General features: G+C 45.5%; 1 protein-coding gene across 1 annotated transcript in view; it reads right to left on the bottom strand.

The window, feature by feature from the left end:
* Positions 1–19,396, bottom strand: part of bop1 (BOP1 ribosomal biogenesis factor) — a 170,269-nt gene that overhangs the window by 123,571 nt on the left and 27,302 nt on the right. The window contains exon 3 of the mRNA XM_078536128.1: positions 14,325–14,459. Within this exon, the coding sequence (XP_078392254.1) occupies positions 14,325–14,459 (135 nt within the window). The remainder of the gene's footprint in view (positions 1–14,324; positions 14,460–19,396) is intronic.

The following is a 19,396-nucleotide window of genomic DNA, read 5'->3' as shown; positions in this document are numbered from 1 at the left end:
TCTCAAGCCTATCCCTGCAACCCAGCTTTTGGTCACCTGTCTTAATATCTCCTTATGCGCTTCGGTGTTGAACTCTGAGCGTTAACATTCGTGTGAAGCTCCCGAGAACATTTTAATACATTAAAGGTGCTGTACAAACCAAAGTTATTGTTTTAACTGATGCTTCTGGGAACAAATTTAATGGCTGCAGATTCTATAAAAATTGCAATTGAGTGCCACCTGGTTTAATTTTTAACCATTTCTACAGTCGAGGATAGACAACATTAACACAAAATCAGATGGAGACTGATATGAAGTGTTTGAAAGGAGAAACAATTATATTTTGATAGTGCCTTCCACAATCTCAGGACATCCCAAAACACTTTTAGGCCCAGGCATTTCTTTTATGGGAGGCTGACTGTTATGTAGGAAACACGGTTTTATGCACAGCAAGCTCCCACATACGGCGATGAGGTAAACGACCAGTTAGTCTATTTTTGGTTTTGTTTAGCAGGACTTGCACGAGACAATAGGATTTACTGGAAGAGCAATGGGTTGGAGGTTCTGAGATTTGGTAGTACCAGATTGGGCCAGTGGTGATGACTGGTTTTCTCCGGCAACGTACAATGGGGCACCAAGGCAAAATTCCCGCAGGGAACATGGAGCACTGCGTAACAGAAGAAGGATGTTCTCTGCACCCACACCCAGCCTGCTCCAAGGAGCTGTTAACACCTATCTACATTCACACCAGTGCCACCCCAATGCAAACTCAGTAACTCCAACCTAATAAAAACTCAGCCATGTTCAGGAAACACGTAATGAAACAAAGAACTCACATTTCTATAGCACCTATGACGATCTCAGTATGCCCCAAAGCACTTCACAGTCAATGAAATACTTTCTAAGTGTAGTCAAATGTGTAGAAAAGTAGGAAACATGGCCAATTTGTGCACAGCAAGTTTCCTCAAACAGCCACAAAATAATGACCAGGTAATCTGTTTTTCTGATGTTGATTGAGGAGTTGATAAATACCGAGCAAGGCACCGGGGGGAGCTGCCCCTGCTCCTCTTGGAAATAGTGCCATGGGGTTATTAAAACCCACCGCAGAGGGCAAACAGAGCCAACAGCCCGGAGATCCCTCGGGGCCGCCCGGCGACAGCGCGGAGATCCCTCGGGGCCGCCCGGTGACAGCGCGGAGATCCCTCGGGGCCGCCCGGCGACAGCGCGGAGATCCCTCGGGGCCGCCCGGCGACAGCGCGGAGATCCCTCGGGGCCGCCCGGCGACAGCGCGGAGATCCCTCGGGGCCGCCTGGCGACAGCGCGGAGATCCCTCGGGGCCGTCTGGTCACAGCGCAGAGATCCCTCAGGACTGCACTGGGAGTGTCAGCCTAGACAGTGTGCTCTACAGTCTCTTTACTCAGAGACAAGAATTCTAGCCACAACTGTCATTGGTGAGAGTACAATCGCTCATAAACCTCACACTTCCAGAACGGTGTTGTATCTGTCGCGTCATGCTAGTGAAGGGCAGCAGTGCTTCAGAGCTTGTGCAGACTCCTTCCAGGTGCCTCCCTATTGAGGGTAAGGCATCAGTAAAGCTCACCTGTGCAACGGTGGATGGGGCTTTGCTTCAGAAGAGGATCGAGAAAGAGAAATTAAAAGAGAGAGCAGTGGGCAGGGGGAGGGAGAGTTACAACGAGGAACTAGCAGAAGCTCCATATCCCCACACCAGGCATAAGCACATAAGAAGCACGAGTAGACCATACAGTCCCTCGAGCCTGCTCCGCCATTCAATATGATCGTGGCTGAACTCATCTCCTCCTTCCCACCCTCAGGTTCCCCACAGGCCTCGATTCCGAGAGATCAAAAATCTGTCCATCTCACCTTAAATACACTCAATAATGGAGCAGCCACAACCACTGGGGTAGAGAATTCCAAAGATTCACAACCCTTTGAGTGAGGTAATTTCTCCTCATCCCGGTCCTAAGTGATCTGCTCTTGATCCCAAGACTGTGCCCCTGTGTTCTAGATTCCCAGCCAGAGGAAACAACCCTGTCAGACCCCGTTGTAATCTGTCATTTGTGCTGGGGTTCTGTTGATTGACAGATGTAAGTCTGTGCAACTGAAGGTTTGCTATTGATTTGAGTTTTAATGGGAATTCGAAGCTGTCTATTTTATCCTTTCATGGGATGTGGGTGTCACTGGCAAGGCCAGCAATTGTTGCCCATCCCTAATTGCCCTTGAACTGAGTGGCTTCCTCGGCCATTTCAGAGGGCAGTTAAGAGTTAACGACATTGCTGTGGACCTGGAGTCCCACTTAGACCAGACCAGGTAAGGACGGCAGATTTCAAGGACATGAGTGAACCAGACGGGTTTTATGACAATCAATGACAGTTTCATGGTCGCCATTACTGAGTCTAGATTTCAATTCCAGATTTATGAATCAAATTCAAATTTGACCAGTTGCCACAGTGGGATTTGAACCCATGCCCACATGGCATTAGCCAGGGCCTCTGAATTTCTAGCCCAGGGGCATTTCCACTGCACCACCATCTCCTCAGGTGTACAAGAATTGGAGGACACACATACCTCAGCAACCTCACTCAATAAAAATTGAGAAAATTCAAACCACTGTCAGTAGGTCTCAGAGTCTGCCCGTCTTTCACAGGCTACTTCCAGCGAGCATTTATATTGTACAATATTGCTTTGGGGATTTCTTATCAAGAGGCTCAAGTTTACCCTTGACTTGGCTGATCTCAGTCAGGACAGATGTAGAGGTGCTTAGGAAGGCAAATGCAATGTTGGCATTTATTTTGAGAGGACTAGAATATAAAAGCAGGGATGTGCTGCTGAGGCTTTATAAGGCTCTGGTCAGACCACATTTAGAATATTGTGAGAAATTTTGGGCCCCATATCTCAGGAAGGATGTGCTGGCCCTGGAGAGGGTCCAGAGGAGGTTCACGAGAACGATCCCAGGAATGAAAGGTTTAACATATGAGGAACGTTTGAGGACTCTGGGTCTATACTCGATGGAGTTTAGAAGGATATGGGGGGGATCTGATTGAAACTTACAGAATACTGAAAGGTCTGGATAGAGTGGACGTGGGGAAGATGTTTCCATTAGTAGGAGAGACTAGGACCTGAGGGCACAGCCTCAAAGTAAAGGGAAGACCTTTTAGAACAGAGATGAGGAGAAACTTCTTTAGCCAGAGAGTGGTGAATCTATGGAATTCATTGCCACAGAAGGCTGTGGAGGCCAGGTCATTGAGTGTATTTAAGACCGAGATAGATAGGTTCTTGATTGGTAAGAGGATCAAAGGTTACGGGGAGAAGGCGGGAGAATGGGGTTGAGAAACTTATCAGCCAATTTGAATGACGGAGCAGACTCGATGGGCCAAATGGCCTAATTTCTGCTCCTATGTCTTATGGTCTTATGATCCTGGTCCTGACCCCTCATCAATGACTCTGGCTGAAAGAAGCATTCCTCTTAGCTGTGGTTAGTAACAGGTCAAGCCTGGGTGGGAGCTAAAAACACCACCAACTCGGCCAGGTATCAGATGGCGTCTGGCTCTCATTCAACTTTATCGCCAGAACGATGTGGCGCAACTTCAGTTGAAAGGGGAATTAAGGCAACAGGTGTGGGCTACCTTTCCACAACCTGCAGCCTGTGGCGATATTGGAGCCACCTGGAGCTGCTGCAATACCCACAGTCTGCGACTGGAGGGAGCTCTATCTCCTGTGATACTGCAGCTCCCTCCAGTGTTCACAGTGGAGGCTGCAGCAATCCGCCCTCTATTTTCAATTGGATTTCTGAGGGTGGCAGAATATGGCTTGTGTTTGGCTGTACTAAATACTGAGGTGTGGTTGGGGGGGGGGGATGGTGGGGAGTAACTGGTACTGAGGCATCAGAGACTTGCCTCAGCTCCATGCATGGTTGAACACCATCACCACCCCCCTCCCCCCCCACTCCCGGGTCAGCATGTGATGGAAGCACACACTGGGGCCTGATTCCAAGTCAATGACTCAGCCTTGTAACAAGGGTGGGTTAAATGGATCTGGATTTAATATCCCAGGATGCACTATCCACAAATACACTGTCTTCCAGGTCTTGAGCACAAAAATCGAGCAGGCTGGCACTTCAGTGTACTGTCGGAGGTGCCATCTTTCAGGGTGGGATGTTAAACCAGGCCCCAGCTGCCCTCTCAGGCGAATGAAGGTGGTCTCATGGCCACTATTTTGAAGAGGAGCAGGGAGTTTTCCCTGGTGTCCCAGACAACATTTATCCTCTCAGTCAACATCCCTAAAACAGATTATCTGGTCATTATTACTTTGCTGTCTTGTGGGATCTTGCAGTGCCCAAATTAGCTGCTGGGTTTCCTACATTACAACAGTGACTACACTTCACTGAATCTATGAAAGGCTTTTACAGCCATACAAGGGTTACAGCACAGAGGAGGCCATTCGGCCTTTGTGTCTGTGCCGACTCTCTCGTACAGCAACTCATCTAGTCCTTACTCCCCCGCCTCTCCCCGTAGCACTGAAAATTTGAGAACTTTGAGACATCAAGTATTTGTGAAATGCACTATATAAACGCATCTACCTTTCCTTCTTCTTGGAGCTAACATATGGTCAGTGGCAGTGACCCCCCCCCACCCCCCAAAAGGCAAGCTACGACCCCCGATTATGGTCCTCGACAAAGGTTAGCAGCTACCTGATAAACGTGAATTCAGTCACTAGGCAAACCACCCCCTACCCCCTTCCCCCCTCCACCCCACATCACCGCTGCTCCAGCCTAAACAAAGCAGGCAGCTGCTTTCAGTGAAAGCTGCTGAAGCCTGATGGCTATTCCAGGGGAGCCCTGCAGCTACTGTGCGATTGAACTTCCATCAGCTCTCAGACTGCAGGCTACCGGCAGCAGGGATTGCCATTGCCAGGAAGTGGAACAGGGATGGCTGCCAGCACTCTATTCCACAATGCCTCGTCACTCACTCACTTCATACAGATGGAATAATCATTCGGCACAGAAGCCTTCCTTCCGTCTGTACCTTTAAAGAGACACCGGCCTCACTGCGGCTTGCAACGCTTCCGAGGCTATTGCTGAGGGAGCGGGGTGGGGGGGGGGTAAGGTGGGTGGAGGGAATGGGTGCAGGTTTCGAATCCAGGCAATGGACGCAAATCCAGTCACTGGGCAATATCCCTCCACCCACACAAGGGCACGCTCTCTTCCCCTTAACAGCTGGATCGGAAACCCAGCTAACAGAAGCAGACGCGATGCCAGCTCCAGTTACTCAGTAAGACAGTGTGTCCATTTGCAAATGGAGCCACCCCACCCTCTCCTCCTGCATCAGTGAGTAACGCCCTCACCCCGCATTCAGAACATCGTGGCTTCAAATCCCACTCCAGGGATTTCAGTACAAGAGCTTGGTTGAACCTTTCAATGCATTACTAAGGAAGTGAAATCCTTAGATGTTGTGAATGTATTTTGGGTGACATATTAAATTAAGGCCCCATACGCCCTCTCAGGTGAGCATAAAAGATGCTGACACTACTTGGAAGGGCAGGGGAATTCACTCCAGTTTCCTGGCTAATACTTATCCCTTTAACCAACATCACTCAAATATTCATCACTTAGCTATTCGTGTGAGTGTGCAATACGACAGTGACTAGACTTCAAAAGTGCTTGGCTGGCTGTAAAGCAATTTGGGATGTCCTGTGGTTGCGAAAGGTGCTATATAAATTCAAGTGTTTCTTTCTCACTTTGATCTCCTCCTTTTGAGGCAAAACTGCAACATAGTTAAGTCCAGACTCGGTACAACAAATGAAAATGCTCCCCCTCGTTGGGAAGCTTCAGAACGATCCTAAAGGCCACAGATGGGCATATGATTAGAATTGATTAGTGAAGATGGCCGTTCTGCCCATTGCGCAATGTGCCAACTTTCTGAATGAGCCAATTGATTCCTCTTGCTCCTTTGATCTTCCTCCATTCTCAGCAAAACATGGGCTTAGCCAGGATTCTGTACCTGGAACCGCTCACCAGCCCTGAGAAAATGACTCAGTGAGAATCAGACCCCTCGGCGCAGAAATGGGGTGGTTGCCTGCGCTTAATATCGCGAGGGGCAGCCCAAGGAACTAACAAATGTAGCTGCAGGAGTAACTGCTGTACCCTTAAAAAGAACAGATGGTCATCCTGAGCAGCAAACGCTGTACAGTCAGACCTTTCAGAAAGGAAAACTGACGGTCTACTGGCTCCTAAAGGGATAGGAACTTGACAGCGAAGCAGGATGGACAAGATCCTGTACACAGGTCCCCTGAATGACAGGGCCAGCTGGAAGGAGCTATTCTCACTGCTCTCCTGAAAGGTTTTCTGACTGAAAGGGTTGTCAAAGCACAGAACAGAGAGTTACATCCTGCCATAATCTTTCCATGTAAAAACAGAACAAACTCTGGAAGATCACCAAGTGCTCTACTGAAGTTAGGTGAGTTTCAGAGGAGAAAACTTCCCTTTCAATCACAATTTCTGGCAAAACAAAACACAAGAGCGTTTAGGTTAATCTCTCTCTGCTTTATTGTGGGTTCGTTTTGTTGGCTATCCTTTCTAATTAAGTCGACAATATTCACAAAAATTCACTCTCTCACTCCTAAAAACACGCTGACTGGGTTCATTTCAATCCCTTGCACTTTTGGTATGAAATGTCTCTTCCCAGCCAGCTTCTCTCTTCCCCCTTCCCAATGTTACTGACCATCACCAGTTAAACCAACAACCCACTTGCAAATGAAACAGTAAAGGTCCTTGGATTCACCGAAGCGCATATACTGTGACCTGGTCAACAGGATTAGCAGTTGTGGTCAAATGGCTAAACCTCCTCTTTGAATACAAATTGTGCGGCTGAGTTCAAAGCCCAGAGGACGCGTTTAACAGTTAGGAAATTAAGGATAAGAATGGAAATCAGGCAGAACTCCTCCACCCAAATAGAATAAGTCAGCAGAGGAGGACAGTATTAAACAAGTTTAAAAGGTTATTGCTAACATATTTGGCGAGAGAAGTGACAGAGGATTCTGAACGAAGGCAGGCAGTGGAAATGACCGTCTGAAAAAAATGCTCGTCTTGGATCTCGTTAACCCTTTACTAATATTTTTATACATCTTCCTCTTCCACGTCGTCTACAATTTTCCCACGCGAATACACAACAACCCCAAATCAGAGACTCCAAGAGGAGCTTTTGTCAAACAAGGTGTCGGCACAGGACTCAGTCCCCTCTCCTAAACCAAGACAACCATCCTCTTTGCATCGAGGGTGTGAGTGCAGTGGTTACGGTCTTGGGCTAACATCCCACAGGTCATTTAAACTGAAGTATTTGTTCCTGGGAGGCAGGCATCACTGCTGTTTACTGCCCTTCAATAGTCGCCTCAGGCAGACGACAGAGAGTTCAAACCCCAGCATGAAGTTACCAAAGAGAACTCAATAAAATCTGGCCATTTGTGAGCTGCCACTCCAGAGAATAAAGTCACCATGTAAACTGGATTGCTGTAGAAGGCCCACTGATTCAATAATGTCCTTCAGGGAAGTGAACCCACCATCCTTATCCACTCTGGGCTACTTCTCACTCCAGTCTCACTAAGTGGTTGGCTCTTGATGCTTTTGAAGCGATTCAGGGCAACAGTACAATAAAGTCATCCAACTCCTTTATATTAATGCCACCAGGATTTAACTGACCGCTCCAGTTATAAGGCATTTCTTGCGGTCAAATATTTGCCAGGTAAGCACTCCTGTAAAGTGCCTTGGAACATTTTACTGCGTTGAAGGCGCTATATAGAAGTAATTCTGAGCTCAAACCCCACCACGGCAACCGGAAATTTAAATTCTGTTAATAAATAAAACTGAAACATCAGTAATTGAGTCCACGCAACTACCAGATTGTCATATAAAAAAATAAATGCACATTGTTGTTGCAAGATTCTATGAATCTACGAAGAATGCCTGGATCTGTAATTGAGCAAGAAGCAGCAGCAGTGCACTTGTACCCACACAATCTGAACATGCACATAGAGGCAGAATGGCCTCCTCCCACAAGCCTAATCTGCCATTCCATTAGATCATGGCCGATTTGTACCCAAACTCTGTTCAGACATTAGCAGCCAGCCAAAAGCAGGCAGAGCCAGAGAATGTATACACCTATTAAAGTTTGTGATCTACACGTGCCCACAAATCTTACCTAGGAAGCTCAGTCCAGCTCACATCCTCAATTCTAATCGTCGTTTGGTAGTACAGAACTTGAGTATTGCTGAAAAGAAGACATTTTGTCAAAAGTTTTTGTCTCGCACTCATCAGGACAATCACAAAAATACCCAATGTCAGAGGAAGCATCAACCTCTCACCAATATCGGCCATCTGCCTGGGGCAACAATATCAGCTTCCCCTGACATTGGTAATCTTGCAATTGTCCTGATGAGTGCAAGACAAAAGCTTTTGACAAAATGTCTTTCTTCAGCAATACTCTTACTGACTAATTCTTAAATTTGTGGGTCTGGAGGGATTAGAAAGCACTTTTCTTCATGCTGCAGATAGATGGTAATTCAAAACACAGTTCTGTGTGGCTTGGATATGTACAAAGGCCCTCAAGACTTCACAAAACACAGCTAAACTGGCCCAAAGAGACAGAATGGCTGGGATGAAGACAATTAACATCATTTGAAATTGGACAAAGGTATGAAGGAGAGGAAGGTGAGAGGCCTTGGGAAAGTGGGGCTACAGGATTTGTTTTGGATCGCTCTAACAAAGAGGCAGCACAGGCATGATGGGGTCAAGTGGACTCCTCCTGTGCTATAAACTTCAAAGGTTCTATGGACCCTCCTGTATTACAGGCAGAAGCATATCTCAATCAGTTTAGCTGCAACTATATGATCAGATTTACAGATATGATCTACAGAGTGTCACACCAGACACGAAGGGGGGTGGAGCAATTTCTAAGGCTGTATTGACAATGACAGCGTTTATCCAACATGACAGGCCAGGCTCCCTGCTGGGATCAAACCTTTACAAGAATGACACACTAGAGTTTTCAAACTACAAATCTTTTGACAGCAATAGTTAGCTCCCTAACAGAAATCACAAAGTCTGTTCAACCCATAACAGGGAACAAAATGAAGGTGGGAGGAGAGAGATGGAATTCAATACCAAAAACTAGACTAAACAGATCCAAATTCTGCAAACATCCTCAACACCAGCAGGGGACAGACCGGCAACACTAGTCCCAAGGAGATTCAGTACAGAAAGAACACCTAATCCAGCAGTGTTAACTGCTGACACCAATTCCCAAAGGAAGTATACCCAACACAGGAAAGTACACAAATCCTTCCCAGAACGTCTACAGCGAAACCAGATGTCAGGAACAAACACCTCACCACTCAGGGATGAAGATGCACAGTGGGTGTGAGGAGTGACAATTAGAAACAGTTGCAACAGTGGGGTAGAGGTTCAGTCTGGAGCCTAAGGAGACCTGAAGCAATGAGAGTAAGCCCCCCAAAGGGAGCTGTGCGGCCCATGGAGGAGCAGAGACAGGCTCTGCTGAGAGCACAGTGAGCAGCCCAGCTGCTGAGAGTGAGCTGGCCCAACGTTTATTCCTGGTCCCAAGTGGAGTTAGCTGATCACAAACAGTCAGACTTCTATAACTGGCCTCAATGTCCCGAGTTTCCGAGAAGGGGAGAAGGAGGAAAAAAAATTAACAGGACTTGTCACCCCCATGACTACAGAAAGAGTCCTGCTGGGAATGTGAGAGAGATTTCTTATTGGGTACATCCCTCTCAGAGGGGGTACAGTCCCCAGACATTCCCCAGCAGTACCAGAGATGCATGTGGAACAACACAACTGTGGGAAAGAAAAATCAACTGCTCCATGATACATGGAGAGTAAATTGGTCACAACAAATAGAGGCAACAGATCACCTTTTCAATCGAATAAAACTCAAGGTGGTGCACTGGGATATTGAGGAACAACCCACTGTCCCAAAAACTGTAGAACAGAGGGATACAAGCAACAGCTTGGCTCAGCTGGTGACCCTTGCCTCCGAGTCAGAAAGCTATGGGTTCAAATCCTGCTCCGTCAAACCTCTATCAGGTCCCCTCTCAACCTTCGCTGCTCCAAGGAAAACAACCCCAGCCTATCCAATCTTTCCTCATAGCTCAGACCCTCCAGCCCAGGCAGCATCCTGGTAAATCTCCTCTGCACCCTCTCCAGGACAATCATATCCTTCCTGTAATGTGGTGACCAGATCTGCACACAGTACTCCAGTTGTGGCCTAACCAGCATTTTATACAGTTCCAGCATAACCTCCCTGCTCTTATATTTTATGCCTTGGCTAATAAAGGCAAATATCCCATATGCCTCCTTAACCACCTTATCTACCTGCCCTGCTGCCTTCAGGGATCTGTGGATATTCACACCAAGGTCCCTCTGATCTTCAGTACTTTCCAAGATCCTACCATTGATAGTGTAAGCCCCTGCCTTGTTAGCCCTCCCCAAGTGCATTACCTCACACTTTTCCGGGTTGAATTCTATTTGCCACTGCTCTGCCCACCTGACCAGTCCATTGATATCATCATGCAGTTTACGGCTATCCTCCTCACTATTTACCACCCTACCAATTTTCGTGTCATCTGCAAACTTCTTGATCATACCCCCTACAATTAAGTCCAAATCATTTATGTACACCACAAACAGCAAGGGCCCCAGCACCGAGCCCTGCGGAACCCCACTGGAAACAGACTTCCAGTCACAGAAACATCCTTCTACCATCACCCTCTGCTTCCTGCCTCCCAGCCAATTTTGGATCCAATGTGCCACTTTCCTTTGGATCCCATGGGCTCTTACTTTCTTGACCAGTTTGCCATGAGGGACCTTATCAAAAGCCTTGTTAAAGTCCATGTAGACCACATCAAATGCATTACCCTCATCAACATTCCTGGTTACCTCCTCAAAAAATTCAATCAAATTTGTCAAACGACCTTCCCTTAACAAATCCATGCTGACTATCCCTGATTAATCCGTGTCTCTCCAAGTGCAGATATATTCTGCCCCTCAGAAATCTTTCTAGTAACTTCCCTACCACCAAGGTTAGTCTGACTGTCCTGTCATTTCCTGGTCTATCACTTCCTCCCTTTTTTAATAATGGGACAACTTTAGCAGTCCTCCAGTCCTCTGGCATCTCTTCCCTCATCTCCCTCAACTGCCTGGGATACATCTCATCAGGGCCTGTGGAGTTATACACTTTTAAGACTGCTAAAACCACTAGTACCTCCTCTCTCTCTATGTTAATTTCCTCTAATATTTCCTTCTAATATTTCCACCCTGATGTCTATACCTGTGTCGTCCTTTTCTATTATGAAGACCGACGCAAAGTATCCATCGAGGACTGTACTCATGTCTTCCGGGTCCATACACAGATTACCTCTATGGTCCCTAATTGGCCCTACTCTTTCCCAAGTTATTCTCTTACACCTTATATATTTAAAAAACCCCTTTGGGTTTTCCTTTATTCTACTCACCAATGGTTTCTCATGCACTCTCTTAGCTTTCCTAATTTCCTGTTTAAGTTCCCCCTGCGCTTTTTATACTCCTCTAGGGACTCTGCCGTATTGAGCCCTCGGTATCTGCCAGAAGCTTCTCGTTTTCTCTTAACCCTAACATTCATGTACCTTGAAACATAGAAACTAGGAGCAGGAGTAGGCCATTCGGCCCTTCAAGCCTACTCCGCCATTCATCATGATCATGGCTGATCATCCAATTCAATAGCTTGCTCCCGCTTTCTCTCCATACCCTATGATCCCTTTCGTCCCAAGAGCTATATCTAACTCCTTCTTGAAAACATACAATGTTTTGGCTTCAACCACTCTCTGTAGTAGTGAATTCCACAGGCTCACCACTCTCTGGGAGAAGAAATTTCTCCTCATCTCAGTCCTAAATGGTCTACTCCAAATCCTCAGACTGTGACCCCTGGTTCTGAACTCCCCCACCATCAGGAACATCCTTCCTGCATCTACCCTGTCTAGTCCTGTTAGAATTTTATAGGTTTCTTTGAGAACCCCCCTCATTCTTCTGAACTCCAGAGAATATAATCCTAACCGACCCAATCTGTCCTCATTTCAGTCCCGCCATCCCAGGAATCAGTCTGGTAAACCTTCGCTGCACTCCCTCTATAGTAAGTACATCCTTCCTCAGATAAGGAGACCAAAACTGCAAACAATATTCCAGGTGTGGTCTCACCAAGGCCCTGTACAATTGCAGCAAGACATCCCTGTTCCTGTACTCAAATCCTCTGGCTATGAAGGCCAAAATACCATTTACCACCTGCTGCACCTGCATGCTTACCTTCAGTGACTGGTGTACGAGAACACCCAGGTCTCGTTGCACATTCCCCTCTCTCAATTTATAGCCATTCAGATAATAATCCGCCTTCATGCTTTTGCTACCAAAATGGATTACCTCACATTTATCCACATTATACTGCATCTGCCATGCATTTGCCCACCCTCTCAGCTTGTCCAAATCACACTGAAGCATCTCTGCATCCTCACAGCTCACCCTCCCACCCAGCTTTGTATCATCTGCAAATTTGGAGATATTACATTTAGTTCCCTCATCTAAATTTTTAATGTATATTGTGCATAGCTGGGGTCCCAGCACCGATCCCTGCGGTACCCCACTAGTCACTGCCTGCCATTCGGAAAAAGACCTGTTTATTCCTACTCTTTGTTTCCTGTCTGCCAACCAGTTTTCTATCCATCTCAATACCCTACCCCCATTCCCATGCGCTTTAATTTTACACGCTAATCTCTTAAGTGGGACTTTCTCGAAAGCCTTCTGAAAATCCAAATAAACCACATCCACTGGCTCCCCCTCGTCAACTCTACTAGTTACATCCTCAAAAAAGTCCAGTAGATTTGTCAAGCATGATTTCCCTTTCATAAATCCATGCTGACTCTGTCCGATTCTGCCACTGTTTTCCACGTGCTCAGCTATTAAATCTTTTATAGTGGACATAGAATTTTTCCCACTACCGACGTCAGGCTGACTGGTCTATAATTCCCTGTTTTCTCTCGACCTCCCTTTTTAAATAGTGGGGTTACATTAGCTACCCTGCAATCTGTAGGAACTGTTCCAGAGTCTATAGAATCTCGGAAGATGACCACTAATGCATCCACTATTTCTAGGGCCACTTCCCCAAGTACTCTGGGATGTAGATTATCAGGCCCTGGGGATTTATCGGCCTTCAATCCAATCAATTGACATGCAGGGTTCTCCGGACTTGGTCCCCCACTTTGTCTTTACAGGGACATATTTGCCCTGTACTCTCGCTATTTCCTCCTGGAATGCTTCCCACTGCTCTGACAGAGTTTTATCTGCAAGTAGCTGCTCCCAGGCCACTTGGGCCAAATGGTATCTCATCTCAGTAAAATTAGCCTTTCCCCAATTTAGAATTCTTATTCGCAGCCCAATCTTATCTTTTTCCATGACTATCCTAAATCTGAGTTATGATCACTATCTCCAAAATGCTCCCTACTGATACGCCTTCTACCTGCCCAGGCTCATTTCTGAATATTAGGTCCAGACTTTTTTTTTTGTTGCTTATGCATTTGACCAGGATGCACGGCGATAACCTCATGACGTCCCCAAAGCACTTCAAAGTCAATGTAGTATTTTTGAAGTGTAGTCACTATTATAATGTAAGAAACACTGCAGCTAATTCACACACAGCAAGGTCCCACAAACAGCAATGAACTAAATGACCAGATAATCTTTTGGTGATTGATGTTAGTTGAGGGATAAATATTGGCCAAGATAAAAGGACAAGGGTCGACCTTTTTTCCACCCAACAAATACCCTGGTATCTTTTTAAATCCATCAGAGGGTAGATGGCATCTTGGTTTCACATCCGATCCGAAGGCAGTGCAGCACTCCCTCAGACTGGATTTTGTTCAAATTCCTGGAGTGGAATGTTAAACCCACAACCTTCTGACCAAGAGATGAAGTTGCTACCACTGAAACCACGGCTACCGCCATAAACACACACTGCCTAAGGAACCAGTGAATTAATTGTAAACTGCACTTTACTGGTGGAAGAGTCAGTATGAAAAACAGAGATGGGGGGGTGGGGAGATATGAATGAAGCTTCTCCAGTGCATTTGAAAAATGGGAACCTTCTGCTGTAGCAAAATACTCCAAGGGTTTGTGTCGAATAAGAGTGAGTTTTCAATGGGTCTAGTCCAGAACCAACTTGACCCAAGAATTGATTCACATAAATTAGCAACCCAAAGGGTTAAAAGCGCAGGCGAGAAAAGCAGTCTCTCCTTACCTCCTCGTCCGAAGTGTCCTCTTCATACTCATATCCTGGAGGAGTCGGCCCTGTCAGCTCCGGGCGCAGACTGCTGTCCGACTCCGCCAACTTTCCATTACTTTCACCTTCCTCCTTCTTGGCAACTTCCCTAATCTGGGAGAAAGAGCCACAAAAACATTTTAAAGAGAGGCTGTAATTACCGTGCACATGTGGGTTAATACGACAAGCAGTAGATTGTTTAATACAACCATCCAATATGCTGGTCTATCAGTCACTGTCAGCTTGCACCCTGTGGACCTACTCGGGAGCCAGGTAGCTCATTTAAGTTAAATTCCAGTCAGTGGCTGGACTGGCGTCAGATCAGATAGGACTAAACAACTCTTCCTTTGACTGGATCCAGGAACACAAGGGGAGCATTATTAAATCAAGAAGTCCCAGGTCTGGTACAGTAGAAGTGCCGGGTAAAGCATCAATTGCTTAGCATTACCAAGGCTTGGCAGGTGGGAGGAAGGCGGTTAGAGGAGTTATAGTTTGGATATCAGTGACATACAAGACAAGCAGATTGTTACAAACCATTCAGTTCTAAATTTGAAAGCTGCCTTTCGCTGTAAAACAATTGTGTGAGATTAAATTCATGTCTGCGGGTGTTGCTCACTCCTCCAGATACTCCAGCAGATGCCCTGTCACCGCCTTCTCAACTAACCAATGTGAATAGTTTATATTTAAAAGTAGTCTTGGGTGAGCATCAGTACATCATGTGGGGCCTTGGACCTGCTCCATGAAGTTGGATGTGGATGTGACAGTTCAGGATCTGACCTGGTTCCAATCAAACGATTTGAAAATACTGGGAGCTTGATTTGTTTTCTTCTTTTGGGGGATGCGGCTGGCGCTGACAAGACCAGCATGTGTTGCATTCACTCCCTAATTGCCTGTGAACTGAGTGGCTTGCCAGGCCATTTCAGAGGACAGCCAAGAGTCACATCTAGGCCAGACCAGGTAAAGAGAGCTGATTCCCTTCCCCAAAAGACATTAGTGAACTAGATGGGTTTTTAACAACAACCAATGATACTTGTCATGGTCACCATGACTCAAACAAGCTTCATATTCCAGATTGTACTAATTGAATTCATATTTCGCCAGCTGCTGTGCTGGGATTTGAACCTACGAATCCAGAGCATTGGCCTGGGTCTGGATTAGAACATAAACCGTTGCAACAGAAGTAGGCCATTCGGCCCATCAACTCTGCTACGCCATTCAATGAGATCATGGCTGATCTGATAATCCACAACTCCACTTTCCTGCCTTTTCTCTATAACCCTTGATTCTCTTAATGATTAAAAATCTATCTATCTCAGCCATGAATATACTTAAAAGACCCAGCTTCTACAGCCCTCTGCGGTAAAGAATTCCACAGATTCACTACCCTCTGAGAGAAGAAATTCCTCCTCATCCTGGTCTTAAATGGCCAACCCCTTACTTTGAGATTATGCCCTCTGGTCCTAAACTCTCCCACAAGGGGAAACAATCGCTCAGTATCTACCCTGTTAAGATCCCTAAGGATCTTACATGTTTCAATAAGGTCACCTCTCATTCTTCTAAACTCCAATGAGCACAGGCCCAACCTACTCATCCTCACCTCAAGAGAAATTCCCTCCATATCTGGGATCAACCTAGTGAACCTTCTCTGGACTGCCTCCAATGCCAGTACATCTTTCCTTAGTTAAGGGGACCAAAACTATTCACAGTTTTCTAGGTGTGGTCTAACTAGTGCCTTATATAGTTTTAGCAAGACTTCCCTATTTTTATACTCTATTCCCTTTGAAATAAAGGCCAACATTCCATTTGCCTTCCCTATTACCTGCTGAACTTGTATGCTAGCTTTTTGGGCTTCATGCACGAGGATCCCCAAATCCCTCTGTGCTGCAGCTTTCCTTATTTAAATAATATTCAGCTCCTCTATTCCTCCTGCCAAAGTGCATAACCTCACATTTTCCTACATTATATTCCACCTGCCAAGTTTTTGCCCACTCACTTAGCCTGTCTATATCCCTCTGTAGACTCCTTGTGTCATCCTCACTACTTGCCTTCCCACTTAGTTTTGTGTCATCTGTAAACTTGGCGATAGTTCATTCACTTTCCTCATTCAAGTCATTAATATATATTGTAAATAATTGTGGCCCCAGCACTGACCCCTGTGGCACTCCACTAGTTATAGGTTGCCATCCTGAAAATGCCCCACTTGGCCCAACTCTCTGTCTTCTATTACTTAGCCAATCCTCTATCCATGTTAATATACTACACCCAACACTGTGGGCTTTTATCTTATTAAGAAGCCTTATGTGCGTTACCTTATCAAACGTCTTTTCGAAATCCAAATATATTACATTACATCTGCTGGTTCCCCTTTATCTATCCTGCTTGTTACCACCTCAAAGAATTCTAATAAATTTATCAGGCATGATTTCCCCTTCATGAAGCCATGCTGACTCTGCTTGATTATATTATGCATTTCTAAATGCTCTGCTATTACATCCTTTGTAATAGACTCTAGCATTTTCCCCAATGACAGATGTTAAGCTAACTGGCCTATAGTTATCTATTTTTTGTCTCCCTCCCTTTCTGAATAAGGGTGTTACATTGGCAGTTTTCTCTGGGAAAGTCCTCTAGGACTTTTCCAGAATCTAAGGATTCTTGGAAGATTACTACCAGTGCATCCACTATCTCTGTAGCTACTTCCTTTAATATCCTAGGATGCAACACATCAGGTCCAGGTGACTTATCGGCCTTTAGCCTCATTAGTTTCCATAGTACTTTTTCTCTGGTGATAGTTATTGTATTTATTTCCTCCCTCTCTTTTCCCCCTTGACTATTTAGTCTTTTTGGAATGCTATTAGTGTCTTCTACTGTGAAGACTGAAGCAAAGTACTTATTCAATTCCTCTGCTTTTTCCTGGTTCCCCATTATTATTTCCCCAGCCTCATTCTCTAATGGGCCTATGTTCACTTTGGTCACTCTCTTCCTTTTTATATATTTGAAGAAGCTCTTACTGTCCGTTTTTATATTACTTGCTAGTTTACCCTCAAAGTTTATTTTCTCCCACTTTATTGTTTTTTTGGTCATCTTTTGTTGGTTTTTAAAACTTTCCCAATCCTCTGGCTTACCACTAATCTTTGCCACATTGTATGTTTTTCTTTCAAATTGATTCTATACTTAACTTCCTTGGTTAACTGTGGTTGATTTAGCCCCTTCTTAGAATCCTTCTTCCTCACTGGGATATATCTTTGTTGTGAGTCATGAACTATTTTCTTAAACGTCTGCTATTTTTCATCAACCATATTTTCTGCTAAACTCCTTTCCCAGTCCACTCCAGCCAACTCTGCCCACATTCCATTACAATTACCTTTAAGTTTAGCACAGTTGTTTCCGACTCAAGTTTCTCACTCTCAAACTGAATGCTAAATTCTACCATGTTATGGTCACTGTATCCTATTACTCTGAGATCATTTATTAAACCTGCCTCATTACACATTACCAGATCCAAAATAGCTTGATCCCTGGTTGGATTCAGAACATAGTTCTAGGAATCTGTCCCAAATACACTCCATGAATTCTTGCTCGTGTCTACCTCTGCCAATTTGATTTTCCCAATGTACATGAAGATTAAAGTCACCCATGAATAATGTACTGCCTTTTTTACATGCCTTCATTATCTCCTGATTTATTCTCTATCCTACAGTATAGCTACTGTTAGGGAGCCTATAGACTACGCCCATCAGCATCGTCTTCCCCTTGTTATTTTTTACCTCCACCCATGCGGATTCTACATGTTCCGATCCAAGATCATTTCTTGCTATCGTATTTATTTCATCTCGTACTAACAAAGCTACCCCACCACCCTTTCCTTCCTGCCTGTCCTCTCAAAAAGTCACATACCTCTGAATATTTACTTTCCAGCTTTGATCTCCTTGTAACCATGTTTCCGTAATGGCTATAAGATCATACCCATTAACCTCTATTTGTGCCAGTAATTCATTGATTTTGTTCTGAATACTATATGCATTTAAAGTAAAGAGCCATCAATTTTGTTTTTTTACCATTTTTTTCCCCCTTTGACCCTATTTGCTGCTTTTTTAAATTTTCCACCCGCTGTCCCTTCCTGTCACAATCTTGGTATTATTACCTAAATAGCAATGCTGCCATATCCTTTTGCTTTGTAAACCAACATATCTCCTCTCCAGCACCCTGTCCCCCCCACCTCTATTTAATTTAAATTCCTCTCTACAGCCCTAGTTATTCGATTCACCAGGACACTGGTTCAAGTGAAGCCCGCCCCACCGGAACAGCTCCCTTCTACCCCAGTACTGGTGCCAGTGCCCCATGAACTGAAATCCATTCCTCTCACATCAATCCTTGAGCCATGCCTTTAACTCCTTGACTTTATTTACCCTATGCCAGTTTGCCCATGGCTCAGGTAGTAACCCCGAGATTATTACCTTGGAGGTTCTACTTTTTAATTTAGCTCCTAAGTGTCCACATTTTTTCAGCAGAACCTCCTTTCTAGTCTTATCAATGTCGTTGGTACCAACGTGGACAACAACTGGATCCCTCCCCTCCCACTTCAAGTTCCTCTCCAGTTCCTCTCCTCCAGGAGATATCCTTGACCCTGGCACCGGACAGGCAACACAGCCCTCGGGACTCACGTTCACGGCTATAGAGCACAGTACCTATCTCCCTAATTATACTGCCCCCTACCACTATTACATTCCTATTTCCTCCCCCATTTGAATGGCTCCCTGTACCAGGGTGCCGTGGTCAGTTTGCTCATCCTCCCTGCAGTCCCCGCTCTCATCCACACAGCTCTTAAGAACCTTGTGCCTGTTGGACAATTGCAGGGGCCGAGGTTCCTCGAACGCTCCAGCTCCCCCTTGGGTCCCCTTACCTGCCTCACCTACAGCCACACCCTCCTATCCCTGGTCACAGACCAAATTTGAATTACCTAACCTGAGGGGTGAGTGTCCAGGTAACTTTACCCCTCTCTGGTGTGGCTCAATGTCTGCAGCTCGGACTCCAGCTCCTCAACTCGGGTTCAA

The sequence above is a fragment of the Cetorhinus maximus genome, chromosome 3, assembly GCF_964194155.1.
Source record: "Cetorhinus maximus chromosome 3, sCetMax3.hap1.1, whole genome shotgun sequence".
NCBI lineage: Eukaryota > Metazoa > Chordata > Chondrichthyes > Lamniformes > Cetorhinidae > Cetorhinus > Cetorhinus maximus.
Note: the sequence above shows the minus strand (reverse complement) of the source record. Positions and strands in the feature narration are given on the sequence as shown.